At 45.8% G+C, this 23,669-nt stretch overlaps 2 protein-coding genes across 3 annotated transcripts in view; both read left to right on the forward strand.

Moving 5' to 3' along the window:
- Nucleotides 1–21,653, forward strand: part of LOC119400166 (protein flightless-1) — a 53,619-nt gene extending 31,966 nt beyond the window's left edge. The window contains exons 18-29 of the mRNA XM_037667154.2: nt 447–676; nt 1,599–1,800; nt 3,849–3,957; nt 5,499–5,582; nt 6,468–6,564; nt 7,387–7,682; nt 8,065–8,217; nt 11,510–11,547; nt 12,397–12,526; nt 13,477–13,566; nt 14,560–14,766; nt 16,680–21,653. Of these exons, the coding sequence (XP_037523082.1) occupies nt 447–676; nt 1,599–1,800; nt 3,849–3,957; nt 5,499–5,582; nt 6,468–6,564; nt 7,387–7,682; nt 8,065–8,217; nt 11,510–11,547; nt 12,397–12,526; nt 13,477–13,566; nt 14,560–14,766; nt 16,680–16,814 (1,771 nt within the window). The 3' untranslated portion in view covers nt 16,815–21,653. The remainder of the gene's footprint in view (nt 1–446; nt 677–1,598; nt 1,801–3,848; nt 3,958–5,498; nt 5,583–6,467; nt 6,565–7,386; nt 7,683–8,064; nt 8,218–11,509; nt 11,548–12,396; nt 12,527–13,476; nt 13,567–14,559; nt 14,767–16,679) is intronic.
- Nucleotides 21,654–23,028: 1,375 nt separating this feature from the next.
- The window catches only part of LOC119400168 ((E3-independent) E2 ubiquitin-conjugating enzyme), a 43,033-nt gene continuing 42,392 nt past the window's right edge, over nt 23,029–23,669 (forward strand). For both annotated transcript variants that reach the window (XM_037667156.2, XM_037667155.2), the window contains exon 1: nt 23,029–23,294. In XM_037667156.2, the coding sequence (XP_037523084.1) occupies nt 23,073–23,294 (222 nt within the window). In that variant the 5' untranslated portion in view covers nt 23,029–23,072. The remainder of the gene's footprint in view (nt 23,295–23,669) is intronic.

The following is a 23,669-nucleotide window of genomic DNA, read 5'->3' on the forward strand; positions in this document are numbered from 1 at the left end:
TATATGATTAATAGAACAAATAAAACGCACAAAGGACGGAGACCAATAAAAGACAAGACAACAGGACAATGCACCTCTTCTCTTGGTCTCCACTGCATTAATGGATGAATTAATAAATGAATTAATGAATGAACGAATGAATGAATGAATGAAGTAAATAATGCATTAATGTGGAGGCGCAGCTGTACTGAACTTTCGTAGATGCACTCAAACCTTATTATAACAAAGTCGCATTTGATGCGAAAATAACTTCATTATATCCAGAAATTCATTATAAACGTATATTCCTAACACTGTATCTATGACAAGACTGTTCTTCAATTAATTTTTTATAGTCGATAATTTGTTATATTCATGTTCACTATGTTGAGGTATCAGTGTAAGTGCATGCACGTGATGCAGTACCGCTTCAGGTGGTGAAGGAAAGGTGTGGCTGTCTGTTTCAGGCTTCTGGCCGAAAAGATCAACAAGAACGAGCGCAAGAACTACTCGGAGGTCATCACGTGCGCGCAGTCCGAAGAGGACGAGGAGGACTTCTGGAGTGCACTCGGCTGCATGGACCCCAGCGAGCTTGAAGACTTCGAGCCGGTTGAGCACGTGCCGGAGAACTTCGCGCCCGCCCACCCGTGCCTGTACAAAGTTGGTCTCGGCATGGGCTACCTCGAGCTGCCTCAGGGTAGAGTCTTCTGCAGGTTTTGCAAGTTATAGCCTATCAGGGTGGCTCGAGTAACGCAAGATTCAGTCAAATCTTATATAGTGAATCTTGTTTTATTGCATCTTAAGCTGCCCCCCCCCCTCCATTTGTCGTGTAGCTCCCTCCGTGTCCGCTTCGTGCAATCCGCCTTTTTCATTTTCCTTTGCTTCCCTCTGCCGTTCTGGTAGGGGTTTGGTAGGGGCCGGGACAACCGGTATTGCCAGAAGCAAAGCCTCCGAGATCATGAGACGTTTAGTGGCTTTTCCACAAGGGAAGAGTGCATGCGCGGGGGCGTCGTGGAAAAGGCGGATTCGGCCCTCCGCCTAAAAATGTTGCAGACCCCCTGATTTAGAACATCAATTCTTGTATTACTGCAAGTATTCATTCCAGATTATTGGGATGGGTTGATTTGCTTTACAAGTCTCACAGTTTCGAAATAAATCTTGCTCTTAACAATATGAAAGCTATTTAGTATTTTAAAAACTATGTACTGTATTAGAACAATAATTGCATGTTTGAAATCAGCGCATCAAAATACATAAGCTGTAGAAATTTTATAAAAATCTGCTCAAAAACAAAATAATTTCCTCTGAAGCAGGGTCTCCCCTTAATCATGGTAGTTCAAAAAATTTTTGAGCTGACATTAACTCGCCAAGCTTATAAGCAGACTTTTCACTTTTACATTGTAATACCACATCATGAACTGCCACATAGTGTACACCTTGTGCTCTGTTCAAGTTTGGAGGTTGGACTCAGTCTGACTCGCTTCATTTTGTCAAAAGGAAGGCAGATTGCCTTCACTGAGACAGTTCAGAAGTTCAATAGAACATCCAAATTTCTTTGAAAACTTCCACATACACCTGAACTTCAGTGGCCCCGTGTCTGTAAACACTGAATTGTGCAGTGGAGGTGCCAGAGGGCAAGCTGGTGCAATCCCTGTTGGACACCAAGAATGTCTACATCCTGGACTGCAACTCGGACCTGTTCGTCTGGCTGGGCAAGCGGTCGACACGCCTCGTGCGCGCAGCGGCGCTCAAGCTGTGCCAGGAGCTGCTGTGCATGATTCACCGGCCGAGCCACGCCATTGTCAACCGCTGCCAAGAAGGGTGAGCGCACGCGCGTTCGTTCTTCCGCACTGCATTCCGCGCTGAGCTCTTCTGCACTTATGCACGTCTATTCACCTCACCTGCTATAGTCGGTTACAACCTAATAAAGTTGACGAGGGTACCATTATGGGCTTGTTGGTTCATTGTAAGCTGGCTTGTAGCAAAGCGCAGTACCAAACAAGGAGAACGGTGAAGTAAGATGCGTGAAGATGTGGTTGGTGTCCGTCTGTAACTTCATCTTTGTCCTCGTTTGTTTCCGCGCTGTGCCACAAGCCAGCTGACAACCTAATAGTACATTTGGATTGGCACTGCCGCACTGTGACTCTGATTGCAACAATGCGGAGCCTGCTCTTGATCTGAGCCGGAGAACACGCGTTTGATTCGAACGTGCAGCCGCTCTCAAGAGCATTGGAAGGCTGGTCGAAGAAGCATGTTACTGCGTCTTCTGTTGCAGACAGACGAGGCGCTGGAGTCACGTGATCAGATGTCCGTAGCGCTCCGAGGTCAAATGTGAGAGCGCCTCAGAGCACTCTGAGTAAGAGCGCCGTGGTGTGAAAGAACCAGATGAACGTATTCAGAGTTCTCAATTTCGACCAGCCGAACGTGACGCGTGACGCCAGAGCGCTCGCAAATGACCAGTCAGATGTGCCTCAAGAAAAAATGTCAATTGTGCCCACAGCCATGGCTGTGGAGAATTTGCTCAAATGCTCCATACAATAGCACTTACTCATTAGGGAGTTTTAGCTTGTAACGTATACTTCTTTACGTTACCGTGTTACCGGATACCGGATGTAATCTGCGCATGCGCGAATCTTTACGGAACGTAAACTACTCGCCGGATAGGCTTTACGTTTACGGCCCTATCTCGCAAATCCACCTTCGTTCGTGGCTACTCGCGATATCCGCTTCGCGGAGACTCCAGCCGCAGAGTCAAAATAAGCCGAAGTGCGAGCGCCACTTACGATCACCTTATTTCAGCCGGATTACCGAGGCTAGAGCGACATGGAATACCCAATCCGCAAACGTAAGAGGCCTAAACATGCTGACAGGCTGGATAGGTGGCGCCATCTAGCGGGGCCAAGGTGTACCAGGCGAGCACAAAATTGTCATTGCAGAAACATCGGGCATTCTACTCCCAATGTAAATGCCTTGCAGCGGCATTATTACGAATGAGTTGCCTATTTAATCATTTTTTCCCCTCAAGAACACTAAGCGAAAACAAACGTGTCCATGATTGTGGTTGCGAGAAGTGTTACAAGATGTCGACACCATCGCCCTGTAACCTGGTATTGCTACACCCCTTCGCTTATACCGGGATACTACACACGCTATAAACCTCTCTAATGATATTTCCGCAGTGTAATTCAATATTATCCAGATTAAGTATAGCTTAAATGCTGTTATCACCATTTAGTGGTTTGCGCAAACGTAAAGGTTTACGTACGTACGTAAAGGTTTACGTTTGGGCAGCTAAAAAAACTTTACTAAAACTCGAGTTCCGGTAAAACGGTAAACGTTATCCGGTAACGGTAACGTAAAGAAGTATACGTTACAAGCTAAAACTCCCTATTTTCGTGACTTCAAGCACTTCTGGAGTGTTTCAGATAGTTGACTTCCCCAGACAGACACACATTTGTGTTGCTGCTTTTAAATAGGGAACTTGAACGCCCTAGTAAATTTCGTCGGGGATACTGACATTGCTGCTTGGCCAAACGTAGTGCTTTAGGTAGTAATGACGAACCTTTTTCTATCACACTGCTTAGTATTTACATTAGCTGACAAAAAGTATGTACGGTTCAAGTGGGAACCAGCGAGCACGTCTGTCTCTCGCAGGTGAAGGGCAGGTGCACCGCGATTCTGTGGGCAGAGCTTACGTTTTTTCTTTGGTTATTACCAAATATAGCTTTTTTTGCTGACTTACCTGTTCATTTATTCAATGACTAACTCATTTATCTCTACTGTTCACACACTCATTCGCTCATATTGTTGGCTCTGACTTCGTCTCATTCACTTTTGCATCTTGAGAGGAATCACTCGCTTCCTTGCAGGACGGAGTCGATGGTCTTCAAATCCAAATTTGTCGGCTGGGACGACGTAATTGCTGTCGACTTCACTCGAACAGCTGAGTCTGTTGCAAGAACAGGAGCCGATCTTCAGGTAAATCATGCAGTGTTAAACTGCTAAATGGAAAACTGGCTGCACATGCAGATAGGGGTGCAGGCTTGGTCTTTTTGTTATGTGACATTTTGTAGCATTCAAGTCCAAAACTACGGACTAACAGAAAGGATACGACGTAAACATGCGCTCTTTCAAGGACGCAGCAGGAAGCGTGTGGCAGAAGTACTGGTGTCCTTCAAGGACAAATTGAGAAAACATATGCCTTCCTCTCCTTCAAGAACACAGCAGGAGTCCCAGGATGTAGTGCTTATGTTAAATCCTTCAGGGTCACAATGGAAGCAACACTACGTAAGCACTTGTGACCTTTAAGGGCCCTGCTGTTACCCTTCAGTAGTGACCCTCCTTTTAGTCAACTCCAAGGATGCAACAGGGAGAGTGCGACACAAACTATGTCCTTCAAGGACAGGAACGATATATGTGCCTTTCTGTACTTCATGGACATCACAGGAGTCCCAGAATGTAGTGGTTATGTTGCATCCTTCAAGGACAATAGAAGGGACACTAGACAAGCACTTGTGACCTTCAAGGACACAACAGGAAGAGTACGACACTGGCATTATGTCCTTTATGGACGGGAAGGATATTACATAAGCCTTTATGTAATAAAGCAGGAATCGCGTGATGCATTGCTTATGCTTATCCTCGAATGACATGAAAAGCACAATGTAGCTCTCATGTAGTGTCCTTCAAGGACACGGCAGAAACATCCATTCTGGGACGGTTTTTTTCTAATGTCTTGTGCATACCTGCTGCGATCCTGTCTACTAGCCTATAAAACTATAGATATGAAATTAATTTTTGTCGTGTGTGGTTTACTAAAATTAGGTGGCTAGGTCGCAGAGTAACAAGCTGATTTGGTCAGCTCACTTGTTGTGTCATAACCTGTGGGGGGACTTGTAGTGAAATTGGTTCTCGAATGATTATATTTAATGATTATATTTGTTGCCAAAACACCGGTGTCACGTCAGGGCCACCTTTTTTTTCGTTTATTTTTTATTGAAAGAGAAAGTGTAATGTAGCGTACTTTTTTTGTACATTTCTGTTCCTTACTTATGAGAATTGCTTCTGCCGTTAAGCATTCATGCTTGCATGCTTGTCGTAGACAAGAATCTATTTTGTATTGTGTTAAACATAGTTGCATATTTTAACCCATCTGTGGTTTGTTAGTGAATAACTTTGTTAATCGTCACTTTATGGAACGTGTACCTTGACAGCATTATTTGCCATGGTGGTATAGTGGTTATGGTGCTTTACTGCTGACCTGAAGGTTGCGGGATCGAATCTCAGCTGTGGCGGCCACATTTCGATGGCGGTGAGATGCTAGAGGCCCGTGTACTCAGATTTACTTGCACGTTAAAGAACAGCAGATGGTCAAAATTTCTGGAGCCCTCCGCTGCGGTGTCCCTCATAATCATATCGCGGTTTTTGGGCATTAAACCCCAATAATTATTGTTATTACCCAGATAGCAAATGTTGCTTAGAAGTGAATGCATTTTCTTTCATGCACCTTGGCTCTCCAGAAATGGATGTCCACCCAAAAGACGAAGACAGATTTGTCCGCCCTGTTTATGCCACGCCAGCCGGCCATGTCTAAAGAGGAAGCGGTGAGTGCGGCACGACAGTGTCTGCTGGCACTTTTAGTTTTCTCTTGTTGTTTTTCGTGATACCTTTGGAGCATAAACTGTTCAAAACATTCCTGATACAGTAAAAGCTCGTTAATTCGAAATCTGGACTTCTCCCTATTGAAATACACAGGACTGTGCTGGGACCAAGGCATCAGTTCAAATTAACTGTAAGTTCGAATTAATGAGCTTTTACTGCCTACCAAGTTGATACTTTTGCTGATGCGTTGGTCATCTGAAACAGATACTACGGTCCACGCTCGTTATAGTGCATCGACTCGCCACAGCATTTCATTAAGAGCAGATCAGATTTTTTTTTCATGCTTGCACTGCAGTTTGTAAATGTTAGCAAATGGTATAGTAAATCCAGGAATTTATGGAATATGTTTGCGAAGACATTTATACATATCTTTGGTGTTGCAAGTACAGTACTCATAGATTCAAACGCGACATCAAATTTTTTGGTATAACGACTGATGTGCGTAATTGCTCGAGATAACCACGTCATGTTGCGACAAATCTGGTCTCTAAACGTATTGTTGGCTCTTATTTACGCATTCAAGTTGAAATTACGATAATATGACCTGAACTGAACACGGTCGGAATGAAAATATGTGCGTTACTTCTCCCTAAATTGTCCCGTTTCAATCCGTGGGTACTTTACCAAATGTTCTTAACTAGAACACATTGTGCCAGCCACATTTAGTTGGTACTGCATTGCGCTTAGCCTTCCTGTGTGGTGTTAGGAAACCATTGTAGCATTCATGTAAAAAAGAAAGTGGTGTGTATTTCCTGTGAGTAGATATGACATTTGAGCAGGATGTTGCGATAACCATGCAATCTTATCTGACATGGTCACGTGCGCAGGCGCAACTCATGGAGGAGTGGAACGAGGACTTGGAAGCCATGGAAGCATTCGTGCTCGAAGGGAAGAAGTTTGTCAAGCTTCCCGAAGAGGAACTGGGTTAGCCTTCGGACATTTTTCTCATTCATTACGACGCCACATTGTGCGATAATTGTGATAGTCGTAACCAGGCACATAGGCAAGGGAGGGGCCCGGGGGGCCCGGCCCCCCCCCCCGAAATTCGTCCAGCCTTTTATATTCCCAGGCAACTTTTTTTTTCTTTTTGCCATGAAAAGACTTTCTTTCGAATAATTAGGCCTTGGGCCCCCCCCCGAAAAAAAATCCTGGCTACGTGCCTGGTCGTAACAGAACTTCATGTGCAGTACTCATTTAATGTGTGCACCTTCTTTTCTTCCTTTTTTTTTTCAAGCAAAGCTTGTTATGAGACGGAGATTTCAGTGGTATGCGAAAAACTTGGCGCTTTGAGCGTGCAGAAATGCAGCCCTCGAAGATACACCAGTCGCATGCGTATTTGTATGCGCTGTTTTTCAATAACTGATGCTCTCTCAAGTGTGAGCTTGTCGGCAGTCAGCCATTTCTGATATGGAAATCTTATTTTTATCGAGGTGACTTGCGATTTCACGATGCCACAGTTCATTGTTGTCTAGAGATGAACGCAGCACTGTTGTTTTTGCCTGTAGCAACTCAAGCGTTGCGCTTCTAAGCACGCAGATGCATGGTCCTATTCCCGCCATGGGGGAAAGGAAAAAGCTAGGAGACAGCATTGTGCAATACGATAGAAAAAAAAGTAGTACGTCAGGCACGCACACGCCAAGCTTCACTTGCCCTCATTTTCCTGATAGGGGAAGGGCTCCTCAATTTTTTTTATCGTTCGCAAGGAGAGGTGATGACGGGATGTTTCTTTCCCGTCCTCTCTGGCAGGCCACTTCTACAGCGCGGACTGCTACGTGTTCCTCTGCCGCTACTGGGTGCCCGCGGAGGGCCCCGGGGACGGGGATGAAGCGGTCGTCAAGAACGGACCCGATGGAGGTGCCGGCGACGAGGACGAGGAGATAGAGGAAGAAGAAGAAGCAGTCGAGGACGACTACACCTGCGTGGTGTACTTCTGGCAGGGGAGGGATGCAGGCAACATGGGCTGGCTCACATTCACCTTCAGCCTACAGAAGAAGTTCGAGGCCCTGTTCGGGGACAAGCTGCAGGTGCTCAGGACGCATCAGGTGCGTCTGTGTGCGGGAATACCGTTCAGACTGAGGCACTAAAGTGAAACGATGAATCGGTTTTGATCGATAAATTGTACTCTGAGAACTCTAATGTTGTTAATTTAAGTGTCATAGGTTTATTAATAGAGGAAAAAAGTCAAGGTCAAAGTTTCATTTTTAAATATCGTGCCGAAATCTCTGTGCATGACGTCACGAATTTCTAAGTGTATTTTTCACATTTGGATGAAATTGACTCAACGAAATTTTCTGAAACATGGTATATTAACTCTATGGTCTAGTAGATGCCGTCAATATCTATAACATCACTGTGTTAGGTGAGGGAATTTCAAGTCAGCCTAACAGGTCGACTGTGAAATATGTGACGTCGTCATCCTCGCAGCAACAAGAGAATCTCAAGTTCCTGTCGCACTTCAAGCGCAAGTTCATCATCCACACGGGCAGCCGCAAGAAGTCTCAGACGGGAGAGAACAATGCGGTCGAGCTGTTCCACCTGCGTGCCAACGGTAGCCCCATCTGCACGCGATGTGTTCAGGTGAGTATGAGAAGAATGTGATTGTAGCGTCATTGTCTTCATCTCTGCTGGAGAGGGACAATTTATAGTGTTATATTCATCAACACTATCATCACCATACGTCATCGTGCATACAGCATGTCATCCATGTCATTCGAGCATACAGCATGTCGTGTGTTTGAGTCACGAGTCACACAGAAAATGCCCTCAATTTCTACCAGGCTGGACATGGCAGTCACTGCTTTGCCTTATGCCTTGCCACTCAAAAATAATAGCACAACTTGACAACCATGCTCATATCTCTCTACAGTTATGTTCCTGAAACAGAATGTTATTTCATTGCATGCGGATTGCCATCTGTACCTGTGGTACTGCTGAAAGATATCTTTGTGCAAAGCAGTTGCAGTCGACGACAACAGCCACACCTACTACAGTCAAACCTCGTTAATACGTACCCGCTTTAAACGTACTAACGGTTAAAACGTAGTTGCGACGAATCCCCGACCGAGTCCCATAGAGCCTAATGCATTCGCTGACCGCTTAAGCCGTAGTGGTTCGCCCTATGCCTACCGGTTAGTGCGTACCCTGCGTACCGCGATAACTTTCTGTGCCATAAAATTTTACTGCGCCGCTCAACTTCCCGACGCCAGAATGTGCCGCCAAAGGTCTTCCGCCTTTTTGAGAAGTGCGCAGATCAGTCGATCCCCGATTCCGACTTCCGCGCGATTGCGGCGACGCCTTTGCGGGTAAGCATCGGGAAAGAACGAAGGCGAGGTGGCGGCCACCGACGAACGCGCCGACATGACTTATCGCCGACAACCTTATCACAATAAGTATCTTCAGCTATCTGCTCAGGCACGCGTGCGGCGCAGCGCTACTTTTTAAGCCTACTGCACGCTTTTATTAGGCGACAACCTGAACGCGCTGGGCCGCCGATCGCTGCCGCTTCGTTGTGCGCGGCCGTCTTCAAGGCTGAAGTTGAATTAATGGCACAAATGCTCGGGCAGGGTCGAAGAACTTCAGCCATGTACCAACTAGCCCGACAGCAAACGCTACTAAGCCGTCATCAGGCGCGCACCGCTTTGTAGAAGCGAAAGCAGATCGCTGTTGCGTAGTTAGCGTTGCGGGTCGCGGGCGCCGAGAAACCTCGCTGCATTGACGCTATCACACTAACGCACGTGTACGATACAGCAAGCGTAGCGCGGTTGTAACCATACTGCACGCTTTTTATTAGGCGACCACCCAACGCGCCTCCGTCCGCTGCCAGGACCGCTAGAGCATCGCGGAGTGCGCATCGCTTGCATGAAGCTCGTCATCGCTGCGTTAACCGAACAAGCTACTCGCCGCATCTGTGCACGTTCTGGAGCGAAGTGGGTACGAACAACATTCCCACGATAAATGCGCGCGTGCGGCACGGCAAGCGGCCCGGTAGTGACGGCGTGAGCCGAGTAGGCGACGCGCTGCACGCAACTAGCCGGGAGACGATCGGCTCCACGCGGCCGTACCGCGTTTCACTGGAACTGTGTCAGTTTTCGTTTAGTGGCAGATCGCGGTTAGACGCACACACATATACCGCGGAAATCATTCTGTCGCTATGTCGGTCACTGCGTTGACCGTGTATCCCGGACCATAGTTTCGAAATGCTCTTCGGCGTCGCCACTACGCGTTATCGGGCGGTCGTGCGAGTGTGCCAGGATCTTTTCTCCACTTTGGCAAAAAGAAAGAAAAGGCTTTGCGGTGGGTACTTTAGGCAATATTTGCTGTGGCACTCTATTTGCTGGCGGCGATGGCGTACGCTAGGAGATGCAAATTTGTACTTGGTGTTTAATGCGTACTACCGTTTAGTGCGTAGTTATGCCGCGTTCCCGGCAGGTACGTATTAACGAGGTTTCACTGTATTGCAGCAATAGCCCTGACTGCTTCAGAGTGTGCACAAAACATGAATCTTTTTTTAGTGGCACACTGCAGCAGTCTAGTTGCGGCTGTCACAGCTCGGGGACAGCTGTCATCGCAATTGCCAAAGCAACTGTTGCTGTTTTATGCATTGTTTATACATTGATGCTTGTACTTTAGAACAATGCAGGGACAACTAATGTCACAGTGAGAGCTACCACAGTTGACAACGATAGGCGTTACTGGTGTAATCTTCAGCAGGTGTTGCTGCGACAGTTTTCGCTGTTTTACAACTTGTCCAGGACCAATTTACTTATGCATCGATGTTGTACATTAAAACTTTTTCTGCATAGTCAGAAAACGCTGCTGATCGGTGGTTGAGGCTACTGGGAACACGTGAGCCAAATATTATAGCGCAGTATGCGGACTGGAGTTTACAATTAATTCTCAAAGTCAGCTAAAAATTGCTCCCTCTTCTGTCTACAAAATGATGCCGTATACTCTAATGATCTCACCATATACCCAAATTCACGGCTGTTGGCTGATTTGAACATCGTTGGCCGCATAGTTACTGCGCCTGCTGCAAGAAGCCACCATGTGCCCGCGCACATGCGCTCGCGATGTCACTGAAGGTTAGCCGCGCGTTCAAAGAAAAAAAAAAAGAGAAGAAATAGTGCTCCAGGTCATGACGTGGGCGTGACATGACTTCTTTCCCTGGTGCCATCCCTCCCTGCTTAGTTTCCAGCATGCTCGTCGAGAGAAGAGAGAAAGCATTTACAGCATGCGACAAATCTCTGTAACTCCGCTCATACTTGACAGATTCTAAACATTTTTGCGGCGGTCGATTCCTGAGGCAATAAACTCCTGTAGTGGAGCCATTCGATGGTTACTTGGAAAAGTGTTGCAGGGCCCCCTTAAGAGAGCAGAGTGCCAGCTTGTATTGCAAGAAAAGCCATCGTTGGCGACAGCAATAGTTGTCACTACAAGTCGTGGCGGTAGTCGCACAGTTCTTCTCGCTGCTTTACAGTATGTGCAAAACTGATTTTTTTTTCTGTGGAGTTATGCGTGAATTGGGATAGCACAACTGGTGTCACAGGGACAGCTGTCACTGTCGATAGCAATAGCTGTCGCTCCTTTTGTGGCCCAGCCGTCACTGTGTGCAGTGGTAGCTGTCGCTGTTTTTGAGTCTGTGAAAAACTATGATTTTCATATCGCATTCATTTTCTACAGTTTGTTACAATGAAGTGTTAGTGTTGCAGTGAAAGCTGTCATGATAGCTGTCCCTACTTTTTACTTTCGGCAAAATTTTGCAAAAGCTAAGGTGTAGGTTTTCCTCCTCAGTAGCTGTTCATATTTGCTGCCTAGACATGTGTTTTTTTTTCTTTTTCAAGCAACACATTGTGCATGCTGCCTCTTGCAGATTCCTCCTAGTGCCAGCAACCTCAATTCAGCATTTTGGTAAGTTACCTGTCTTGGTCCATCCTTTGTTCATAAAATGGGCATATCGGACCTCAAAGCCTCTCACGTTCTTGAAGCAGCGTGACTGCCCTCTGATAACAAACGCCGCTAGTGGTATGCTTTACTGCGGGACAGTCAGTTCTCATCACTATAAGTACGCTTCGTTGCATTGCAGGGCTGCGCTGTGGTGAAGCTCATTAAAAAACTAGGTTATCTTCACACAGTACAAATAAAATCCCCAATGTGAAAGCCGTTTATGTTTTGAGACACACGCACATTTCTAATTTTTTTACTTCGTGACACAAAATGCCCTTAAGAATTCAACACTCATGTCTTACAGTGTCTGCTGAAACGGGGCCAATTCATGGGCATGCATATATCTGATGACGGAAGTGATTTTGCATCAGCTAGGGAAGTTCGCTTGTAGGTTTGCAGCAGCACAGCATTCGATATATCGAAAGCTTGGGGTGAACGAGAGTTTGATACATATACGAATGGCGCAGAGCTGTACTGTTGGCGTCAAATGAAACGTGAACAGTGGCAAGCATTAGAAATGGTATAGTGCGTCGTCCAGTCACCACCATTGAGAGGCGCGCAGCACTCTGGTTTGGCAGCACTGCGCATTTCCATGGTGATGACTGGATGGCGTGCACTATACCATTGCTAATGATTGCCGCTGTTTGCGTTTCATTTGACGCCGATAGTACAATCACATAAGATTTCGGGGGGTATGGTATGTACTTCCATATAGCGCATATTGATTCGATATATCCAAGTTTTATACGTCTATGTTCAACTGCAGTGCATCTCATTATCTTTAATCAACCCAATTTGTTCTGGTTTGTGCAGTTATATTCTAAAAGTTCCTTTCGAGCAAGATGGCGAAGAGGACGGCATGGTCTATGTCTGGATCGGCAGCAAGGCCGATGAAGACGACGTGCGGTTAGCGGAAGAGCTCGCACGGTCCCTCTATGGCGCGGTGAGCATAACTTTTTTTTTTGCTGCGCCTTTGCGTTGTCGTTTCAGTGCAGGTCGATGTGGAGGCAATATATTTTCAGTGTTATAATTTCCTAGCGGCTTTGTTACATTATTTCAAGTGCAACGGGCCCTGTCCTGAACCTCCTTCTCGATCCCTCTGCTACAGTTGCATTGTTTGTTTCTCTTCATGTCGTAACAGTGTTTGCTTCCATCAAACCCAAGTACAGTTGTATTTCGTTATAACGAACACTGATATAGTGAATTATCGGTTATAGAGAACTCAGTACGAACCTTGGTTGGTGACTCTTCATATCAGTGGCACTTGTTCTTTTTATAACGAAACAGAAAACGCAATATCGTCTGTAACTAAAAAATATTTGGTTTGCACAAGGTTCAAAACTCGCAAAGTAGCGTAAAAGGATATGTGTGTGTGTGCGTTTGTGTGTGTGACACACACACACACACACACTGAAAAAGAATTCACAATCAGATCTGTTAAAATGCAGTTGTGGCATTAAAAATATCGTTAAAAATGAAGATCAAACCCTTCAAATAAATGGTAACGGAGGCCTGTTTTGCCAAGAAACTTTGTTCTGTGGTAACTTCACCTGCTCATGTTCCTGTCTATTTAGTTTGAAATGCGACATAAAGACAGGTAAGGATTACCTTGTCTATAGCGGGTTTGAGGCATATAGAATACTAATGCATTTTTCTATTTAGGATTCTCGCGCATGTCAGATTGCCGAATAGTTAGATGCGATTTCTCTCTCTACTGTTACTCGAATGTCAGATATAACGAACTAATTTATCATCCCAATGCTGCTTATTATAATGACATTTGACTGTATAATTATCTAGTTTATGTGCTAAATATGGTAAGATACACCAAGTAGTTCGGCAGTTCGGTTTGCCATGAAGAAAATATGTCATTTATGCTTCCACGCATTGCAGATGGAGTACTCTATAGTGACCGTCGACGAAGGCGAAGAACCCGAAAATTTCTTCTGGGTTGGACTCGGAGGAAAAGCCCCATACGACACGGTAAGCACTGAAGAGCTTCTGTTTCCACGCTGCTGGGGATAGCTTTTGAATGCCTGCGTAGCAGTAAGAAATCAGCAGCAATATGCAGCTCGTTGGGCTTACCATCTTATGTTGCAACTCCTGGGTGTGTCATGCTGATAGCGTGCACACTGTTTGCAGCCTGGAAGTGCTGATCACGCAACATCAAAGCATAGGACAGGCACGTGAGATAGCTGACGATTATCGTTGAGGGACAAAAGTACTTCCCGAAGGGTGTAATTGTCTCTACAACGTAAAGTATTCGCGAACTGAATTGGACGTCTTTTTTCTTTTTTTTAAATTACCACTGCTGTGAGGAATCACTTGTGATAACCGTGTCATGTAGCTCCAAATCTGACAGCTAAAGGTTATGTTGGCTCTGGTGTAAATGTTTGAGTTAAAATTAGGCTGATATGACACAAACTGTAGACACTAGGAATGAAAGTGTGTGCATTACTTAGCCTTAAATTTCACATTTCAATCCGTGAGTACTGCACTCACCAGCTGTTTCCATTACCACGACATTCTGTATAAAATCGAAGTGCAATTTTATCGAGCACCGTATGCTGTGGGCTCGCGGGTAAGCATTCAAGGATGAGCCAAGAAGTACGGTAGATTTACACGCCGCAGCTTTTCCACCGGCACTCGCCATCTCTTTGCATTCGTGCGAGTTTATTGTTGTCGGGACGCTTTCCCCAACATCTCTGTTGCCGTTCAACCCACCGCAGTGGTCTGGTGGTAATGGTGCATGACTGCTGACTCAAAGGTCGCGGGATTGAATCCCAGCTGTAACGACCACATTCCGATAGAGGCAAAATGCTAGATAGAGGCTCTTATGCTTAGATTTAGGGGCATGATAAAGAACCCCAGGAGATCGGAATTTCCGAAGCCCTCCACTACAGCATCTGTCATACTCATATCGAGGTTTTAGGACATTAAACCCCAGCAATTATTATTATCCATTGCTGTTTGCAGGAGGCTGACTTCTTGCAGCATGCTCGCCTCTTCCGGTGCTCTAATGAGAAAGGCTACTTCGCCATCTCGGAGAAATGCGCCGACTTCTGCCAGGACGACCTGGCAGATGACGACATCATGATCCTTGACAATGGGGCGCAGGTCTTCATCTGGGTCGGCTCGCGCTGCAGTGAGGTCGAGGTCAAGCTTGCCTACAAGAGCGCACAGGTGAGCACGCTCGCCCGAGTGGCGCTTTAGCGTAAATGTGTCTTGACATTGATGTTGTCGCTTGCAAAAGTGTGTGTGTTTCGAGATAACCGCTTCCTGGCCTAGTTGGTACTTGCTTAACGACATGATTTGATGCGAAATGAAACGCTCGCAAAGAAGATGTATAGACGCCGTAGACATATGGACTTAGCAAATCAGTTCTGCAAAGTCTTTGAGGTGGACAAAAGGGAAATTGTCATTCATTTGTGTCACAAAGTTACAAAGACAATCTTTACCAATTTTCTTTGTATTTGTGGTTATGAACGAGTGATAGACAGGCTAACAGACGAGAAGGTATTCTGTGTCGTCTGTTATAGCAAAAAAATAAAGATTACTGGTGTGGTGCATTTATGGTCATATAATCTTTACATTCTGATACTGGAATTTAGAAAAAGTTTCAGTTACTTCTTTATATTTAATAATTCTCTATATTCGTGTTTGTGCGTTTTGACTGCACAAAGCCAATGCCGTGAAGAAATTATGTCCTTATTTATGAATCGACGAGACAGTACCCTGTTTCACATTTATCCCTCCTGTTGTCTGCACTGTTTTGCCATAATGGACATAAACAAACTAGGTCGAGTCAAAATGCTTACTTAGAGACTTCATTAGGGAACTTTGCAGTTACACTTCCTCTGAAAGCTAGAGCTGTGCGAATAGCAAAATTTTGGGTGCGAAGCGAATTCGAATAATAAAGATTGAGTGCGAATCGAATCGAATAATTTCGAATAATTTTCGAATATTTCTCAAACATTTTTCGAATAATTCGAAGTGAAAAACAGAAAAAGTTGCAGAGAATCCCTAAGTATGTTCTTGTGAGATAGCAACATGAAAGTGTTTCTTTTCGCTAGGTTGATGAAGCGCTGGTGGGGTCATATTTCATAGTTGTCTTTCTTATCAAGAATGAGGCAATGTAGAGGCCGAATGGTATTTATGTACATGATTTGGTGCAACGAAAGTGTTGCCGACAACACTTTACACGTGGTAGGCAGAGACGCCATTTCCTCAGCCTCTCCCCCATCTTTCAACTGCTCTGGAAGGCCAACTGATGTGGCGGACAAGGGTGTGCTCCCTTCAAGTCCGGAGTGCCAAATCTGCCTCGTAGACGTCGATATATAAGAACATCTGAAATTTTGGATGCTAAAAAGCTTCGGCGTCCGATTTTTTGGACTTCCTGCCCAAATTTCAGGTCCAAAACAGCATTGAGCCCCCAACTCTGCCAAATCTTTCATCTCCATATTGGAACCAGCGTTTTCTTGAGTTAATACATTTGCGACCGTAGCGGAGTTTGAAAGGCAGCTTTGCCGCAATACGGGGATGTGATGAGGTGAAACATATTGAAAATCTAGGGACCACTTCCAAACAGACATTGAATGTCTCTTGGCTAAGTTCGACCATAACGCACCTTACAAGGCAGCTTTGCCGCAATATGGGGGTGTGAGGAGGTGAAGCATATTGAAACTCTAGAGACCACTTCCAGTCAGACGTTGACTGTCTCTTGCCTAAGTTCGACCGTAACGGAGCTTGAAAGGCAGTTTTGCCGCAATACGGGGGTGTGATGAGGTGGAGCATATTGAAAAATCTAGGGACCACTTCCAACCGGACTTTGTCTCTTGGCTAAGTTCGACCGTAACGGAGCTTGAAAGGCAGCTTTGCCGCAATACGAGAGTGTAATGAGGTGAAGCATATTGAAAATGTGAAGGGGTCACTTTCAACCGGACGTTGACTGCATTTGTCTTTGGGAAGTTCGAATAGTTCGAATAGTAAAATTTCAGTGCGAATCGAATCGAATAGCAAACACTATTCGAAAAATATTCGAAATTTCGAATATTCGCACACCCCTACTGAAAGCATGTCGTCCTGCGTCTTTCCAGGTGTACGTGCAAAACCTGAGGGTGAAGCAGCCCGAGCTACCACGGAAGCTGATGCTCACCGTCAAAGGAAAGGAGTCCAGACGGTTCACAAAGTGCTTCCACGGTTGGGGAGCATACAAGACCGTCGCCGAGTAGGGGAGCAGTCAACCCACCAAGTCTAGTAACGACGACAATCCACCGAGCAACTGCGCCCTAACTACACCCTGCGAATGTCTTGGGCACTTCGCATCTCAACAGAGAGAGTGCCCTCCCGGTGACAGCCCAGTGCAGATGTCTTACAGTGCACTTTCGATTGCAATTAAGCCTAAATAGGATCAAATTTCTCGGTTGTGATTGGCTCCTTTGCGCAAGCTGCGGGGACATGCTAATCATAGTTAAGAAGTTCAATCCGGATTGTTCTCAACCACAATCCTCAGTGACCCGTACAACATCTGCATAGCTTTTGTAACATGTCCGAAGGTTCGCATAAGCGCTGGTCGCCAACTTAGGAGACTCGGTTTTGTTGAAAATGTTGAGGTGCTACTCTGAATGTGTGTAGGTCACAACATTGTATATCGCAGGATCTCATGTTAGGCTTGGACACCGGACCATGTTGCTCCCGCATCTGTTGGCAGCGGACATTCTAAGCTTATTCCCAGTTGACTTTATTTGACCGTTGCTGAAAACTCGCCGATAGATTCTCCTGAACGGACACTTTAATTTGATGGAATAGAAAGGTTCACTAGAGAGCCTGCAGAGATGCGTTATAAGTAAATGAGACTCGGATCTCTCAAAGGAGTTACGGATGCGACATCTTCAACTTGCCACATTTTTGCACTAAATGTGAATCCGAATAGGTCTCTAAACCATTGCAGAAAAGAAATCTATACCAAGTGCCACAACGCTGTAATGAAAAAATCCGTGAATGGGGGTGGGTGCTCGAGCCGACATTTCAACAAGTGGACTTGTCTTCTTCAAAGCTGGAAGTTCCAGCCTTGAAAAAAACAAGTCCACTCGAAACGTCGGCTCACCCCCTGTTCACGGATTTTTTCATCGCAAGCTTCCATTTTCCCCTTCCTACTGTTTTTTGGACAACGCTGTAAGTAATTTACTGCAGCACTTGTTTAAAAAAGCCAACTTAACTAGTTTTCACGAACAAGCTCTGATTTCTGTGCCGAGGTGGCACATGCTTCGTGACGTTGTGATACAGCAAAGGCAAACTGGTCATCTCAGTGGGGGTTTAGATACGCTGTGATACGCAGTGGGGTTGTGATACCCTGGCTCGCTCAATCCCTGCAATATTAGCAGCTCCAAATGCGAGCGCAGCCGTAAGAAGTGCCTGCAGCATCATTCGTTTTCTTTTCGAAAATTTTTCGTGAGCGATGCAATCGTACCAATCTTTATTGCCGTACAATGTCTGCAAATTTTGCTCTGTGTTGTGGCGTCGCAATAATTTTGACAACACCATGTCCTACACCTCCAAACTTTAGCATTAAATTATGGGTGCATCCTAAAAGTCACACACGTTAATTGTCATCATCATTCATGTTCGAAGTGCCTGCAGTAAGGTTTCTGTAAGTTTGAAAATGTAGGTCTGCACTCGTTCAAGAAAGTAGTACCATGTTACATGAGTGGTGGGAGTTGAAGAATGCAGCGACGGGTTCCTTTCAAGTTCCAACGAGTCATCTCGTCCTAGTCTTTCTCTTTTTACAGCGAAGCCGTATATGGTTAGGAGGTGGAGAAATGTGGTGATCTGCGAGTGCGCAGAAGCTATAATTAAAAATCAATGCTAGCATACGCTGCCTCAAAGGGTGTCCGCCCTTGCGGCAGTTACGCTTCTGGTTTTGTCACCTTATATAGCTAGGAATGATGCCCACTGCAGCAGGAAATCACTACCCATAAAATCCGTTAGGTATTCTTAATATCCTTTAAAGGGGTCATGAAGCACCCCTTGGGCTTGTTGAAAAAACACATCCTGCGGAAAGCTGACACGGCTGTGAACTGCTCTGCAAAATATTACAGTCGTGCGCGCCACGTAAAGGCCACAAGCGGAGCGCGAAGTTGCCGTTTCCTCAGGCACCCTCTTTTCAAACAGAGGCCAGTTCTCACTCTCGTCGGTGGGCGGGGCGTCTGCTTGTTGACGCCGCGGATCTGCCAGTTTATGTCGCAAGAGATATAGCATGCTTATTGGCCGATAGCCGGATGAGATGAGCTTCTTGCCACAGTGTGCCGCCACTTGCCCGCGCCGCACTCCTCAGTCTGCTAAATTTACACAGTAGCCGCACTCGCGCACGCGAGTCACAGCAGGACAGCGATCGCGTTTCATGACGCGCGCTGACGTAACTTCTTACTCCCGTGCCATCCCTCCCTGTCTAGCTTCCAGTGCGCGCGTTGGCACGAGAAAAGAGAGAAAGTACTGAGAGCATGCGCCAAACCCTCGTAACTCCGCTCATTCTTGACGGATTCGAGAAATTTTTGCGGCAATCGATTTGGGAGGCAGTAAACTTCGATACTGAGGTCATTAGATCATTACTTGGAAAAGTGGTTCATGACCCCTTTAAGCTAATCTCGCCAAACGCAAAGCTTGAAGCACACATCGCTTAAGTGTGGCGATAGCGAAATAAAAAAGCTGCAACAGAAGACACCTCGAGAGATCCCAGCTCGTGATAAACACCGGTGCCGCACGTTTCAGCTTCGATGGTTAGCCATCTGTACGAAGTGCTCGGCCGAGTGATTTTTTTCCTTTATGCTTTATATCCACGTCACCGCCTTCTTCACGCTCAGACGCTTCATTATAGTGAAACCTGTCGCGCCGTAATGAGGTAGTACGCCTTTCATCATGTGTAGGTGTGCTGCCCTCTGTGAAGGAGGTCACTAGGTCTATTCAGCAATCACTGATGTGTTTTGGCGTACACATTCGAAACTCGTTATGACAAAGCTCATCTGACATGAAAATAGTTTCATTATATCTGAAAATTCGTTATGAATGTATATTCGTAACACTGTACCTTAAAGGCAAGGTTATTCTTCATTTACTTCACTATAACTGGTAATTCATTATTTCTGTTCTCGTTATGTTGAGGTTTTACTGTACGAGGAGTAGCAGGTGCCAGTGAGGAACGACACTAAACCCTTATCGTAACTAAATCTACAAGCTTAAGTGACATTACATTTGGAGCAAAAATGGGCTCAGGTTAGATACAGGTGGTTACTCCATGGGCATATTTTTTTGTAGTTTACCAGCCTACTGAAGGTGAAGACGTACTTAAAATGCCTAGTTTCACCAATTCCAGGATATATACATACAGCCCAAGTCAAATCGCTCATCTAAACCCCTGCTGAGATGACCAGTTTGCCTTTGCTGTTTCACTCGACAATTTTCATACATGTATAGTCGGCCACAAAATAATACGGACCACGCAAGTGTGTGACGAGATTGCCATCTGCTGTCAAGAGCATAGCTCTAGCCACGCAATCGCCAGAGCTATGCTCTCGACAGCTGACGGCAATTTGGCCACGCGTTCGCATCGTCCGTATTATGCTGTGGCCTACTGTGCATTGTCACTGAATAGTAAGGACAACTATTTTTTCTTGACAGTGTTCTCCACAATGGTGCTACATCCTAGTGCATGGAGGAATATAAAGGCCAGACAGATCACTCTTTTTGTGGGTTTGTCTGGGCGAGGAAGGTACCGGTCCTGCATTCTTGAATCGTCACTGTCTCTCTATAGTTTTGAAATTTTGAAGCGAACAAATTTCCATCCTTCTTTAGGGTGCAAAGCTTTTATGCAATAAGCTTGGATCAAACCATGACTGTGCCATACTTCCGATGCCTTGCCATCTCATACCAAAGCCGACAATGCCGTATTTGCAACACCCATACTGTTCTGTTTAGCAATACACAATTTTTTTTACGTGTCTGAAAATAAGCCTTCTGAAAAAGTGACCAAGGGATTATTGAATGTTGCATCAATAAGGGAAGCCACCAGAAATTAGTCTTCAGGTTAAACTAATGGCTTGTTTGCACCCAGATTTCACTCGGGACGTGGAGTTTTGTCGAACATTTGGTTTAACATCATTTAAGCATTATAAATTTATTGTTCGGCACTGCTAAACACACGTTTATACGATGTCTTTATGCTGTGCATTTGCAATAATCAACAGTTCGTTGTAACATTGCACATGATGGTAAACAATACACCGCAAAAGGCTGATTATGTGTGGAATTTGAGTGCTAACGATGTTGAGGTTTAGCTCGTAGAGCCATTGGCACCGGCTCCCTTACGAAATACAAAATTATGTACGTACAGTACTCATGGACTGAAATGAGACGTCAGAACATTTAGTATAATGACTCGTATGCACGATTTCTCGAGATAACCTCGTCATGTCACTGCAAATGTGGCCGTTAAAGGCTCTGATGTAAGTGTTCGAATTATGCCGATACGATACAAACTGATGACGGTCGAAATGAAAGCACATGCATTACTTAGCCCTAAATTATCACATTTCAATCTGCGAGCACAGTACATCATCACGGTAACTTGAAACGACTGCGTTTGTGAGATGATACTTTGTGCGGTTCTAAATGCGCATGTGTTGGTGGGGAAATTAACCAGCAGGAACATTGGCATTCCAAACTGATAGTGTAAAATGCACAGGTGAGAAATGTAGGATTGCCATTGTGATAATGTCCACAAACCCATTTCCACGCCAATGCAGACCATTTCCAGAAAGCCGTAGACTTGACATTCATCTGTACGACTTAGTAATATGTTGCACGGATCAGACAACATCGCCAAAGCCTTGCAAACCGCCGCTGCCTATTTCGTAACTTATTTATAGTGTAATATAAGACAATTTAGTGCCTTGGAGACTGTGTGTTTTGTACAAGATGTATGTGTGTGTGTTTGTACATTGCAGTGCATTTCTTCCTTTCTTGTATAAATTAAAAAAAGATCGATCGACTACAACAATGCACTTGTCTCGTGTTTTTATTTAGGCGTAAAAGCTCGGAATCTATATTATTCCATGATATACAATAGTAACGTACTAGCTTGCGTCGTAAAGCGATTCACATACAAGGCAGTTTCGAACGAATTCTTCTTAGCAATGTCCGTGGCACACGACACGACTCTGGACTAGTTTAAAGTGAATACAAGTAGAAGAGTTTGCTTGCATCGGCGAATTTTCGACGCCGTTGAAGGGCACTACGTGAGAAGAGAAGGCGCAAAACGGTAATGGCGTTTCGCGACAACGCAGATCGACGATCAAGATTTAACAAACGTCGGCTCGTCTTCTCATCCGTCGTCGTCGTCATCGTCAGGCACGAAGATATCATTCTCTTCCAAAAACGCCGCACCTTCCTTGCTGATGGTTGCGCCGATGTACAGGCCGGGTAGGACAGTCAGAAGCACCCACAGGAGACCCGTGTTGGACGTTTCCGGTTGGGGCATGATGGCGCCCGAGTTGTAGCACACCCGGTGACGAATTTGTCTCACGGTGGGCTCCGATTTGGTAGGCACGGCGGTCCTGCATTGCAGGCGCAGTGTCGAATAGAGAAGGAATTTTCTGGCGACCGCCGCGGCCATGGCACAAATTTTTCTGCGGGGCGTAGTGCATGAATAAGCGTGGACAGATGAGAGCTAAAAAACATTTGTTTACCTCGATTCCGGTATGTCATGTGGCGCTACCTGGCCTATAAACGCGTTGTTTTGTGGTCGCGGAACGGTAAATAAATGAATGAACGCGGCTTTTGGGACCATTTGATAGTGATGGCGAGTGTTTTTCTTTGTCGGGAGTTTCAAACCATAGGTTTTTTTTTTTGTGAAAATACAGCATGAAAGAGAGGTATGCTTCGCATGGACTGATGAATGGACATCTCTATCTCGAAGTAGTTTCGGATGATATCCTGAATTAGGATGCGTAGTTGCAGCTGTCTTTTTGGGACATCAAGGAAGTTTTGGGCAATTAATCGAAAAGCAATGGAATGACCAGTGGTATACTGCGCTTCGACGACACCCTGCTCATGCAACACCTACGCTGTAACATTTTTACTAAACAAGCATCGCGTTATGTGATTGTTTCCTCTGTGCGCTCCACTGTGCGCGCGTCGACTCACTCGGGCCCACGCAAACTGGTTATTTACGAAAGCACCGTTACACAAGGCGTCACCGTCGTGCGGGGCATCTCTCCCTCTTTGATTACGTAAATGAAATTACGTAGAGGGACGCGCTCCTTTTCGTTTTCAGGGAGGAAGCGCCACGGAGCAGCTAACTGCAATCATATGATGGTGCGGCACTGTTGCCGGGGCAACCGAAACCGCTTTCTTGCCCTCTCTCTCTTTCTTTAACGCGGCCCTCGCGATCTCGCGAGATTCTGCGCGTTCGCTACCAGAGCGCAGACGGGTCGAATATGGCATCGAATTGTAAATACTTCGACGAAGACTCCGTCTACCGCATCACTCGCAAGGGACGTATTGAGTTCGGCCTGGTGCTTGAGAACGCCGAGTACGTTACGAGCGAGGACGAGGACGAAGTCGCGGCCAACGTGCCGCAATGGGACCGCATGAAAAGGGGCCACGTACGGGTCGCATGGCACCCCAAGGGTCGCGAGGAAGTGGTCTCCGAAAAGAAGGTAAGTCGTGCTCTCTCGCTCCTTCCCCCTCGGGAATCGAACCCCCTACCTGGGCGTGCATAACCTCCAGAAGGATTCGAAAAAGAAGGGAAAGTTGGAGGAGAAAACCCGAACCCTGCGCGACGGTTGCGGTGCTAAACCGGGCCGTAGTGCTTTACGAGTACGGTCCCATATCCCGGTCTACCTGTCAAAACACGAAAGCCTGAAGGTTTTCGTTTCGCCTCGTCATACGATACGTCGATAGCCCGATCGTGTGCGTTTCGAGGCAATCCCAATCTGTCCTCTTCTTCTTCTTCATTTTTTTTTTCTTTAACGCCACCCTCCGAGTACTACTTCTCTTCCCCAGAGGTTCTGGGGCTTTCCTTTTATTTTTAT

Source organism: Rhipicephalus sanguineus, chromosome 7 (genome assembly GCF_013339695.2).
Source record: "Rhipicephalus sanguineus isolate Rsan-2018 chromosome 7, BIME_Rsan_1.4, whole genome shotgun sequence".
NCBI lineage: Eukaryota > Metazoa > Arthropoda > Arachnida > Ixodida > Ixodidae > Rhipicephalus > Rhipicephalus sanguineus.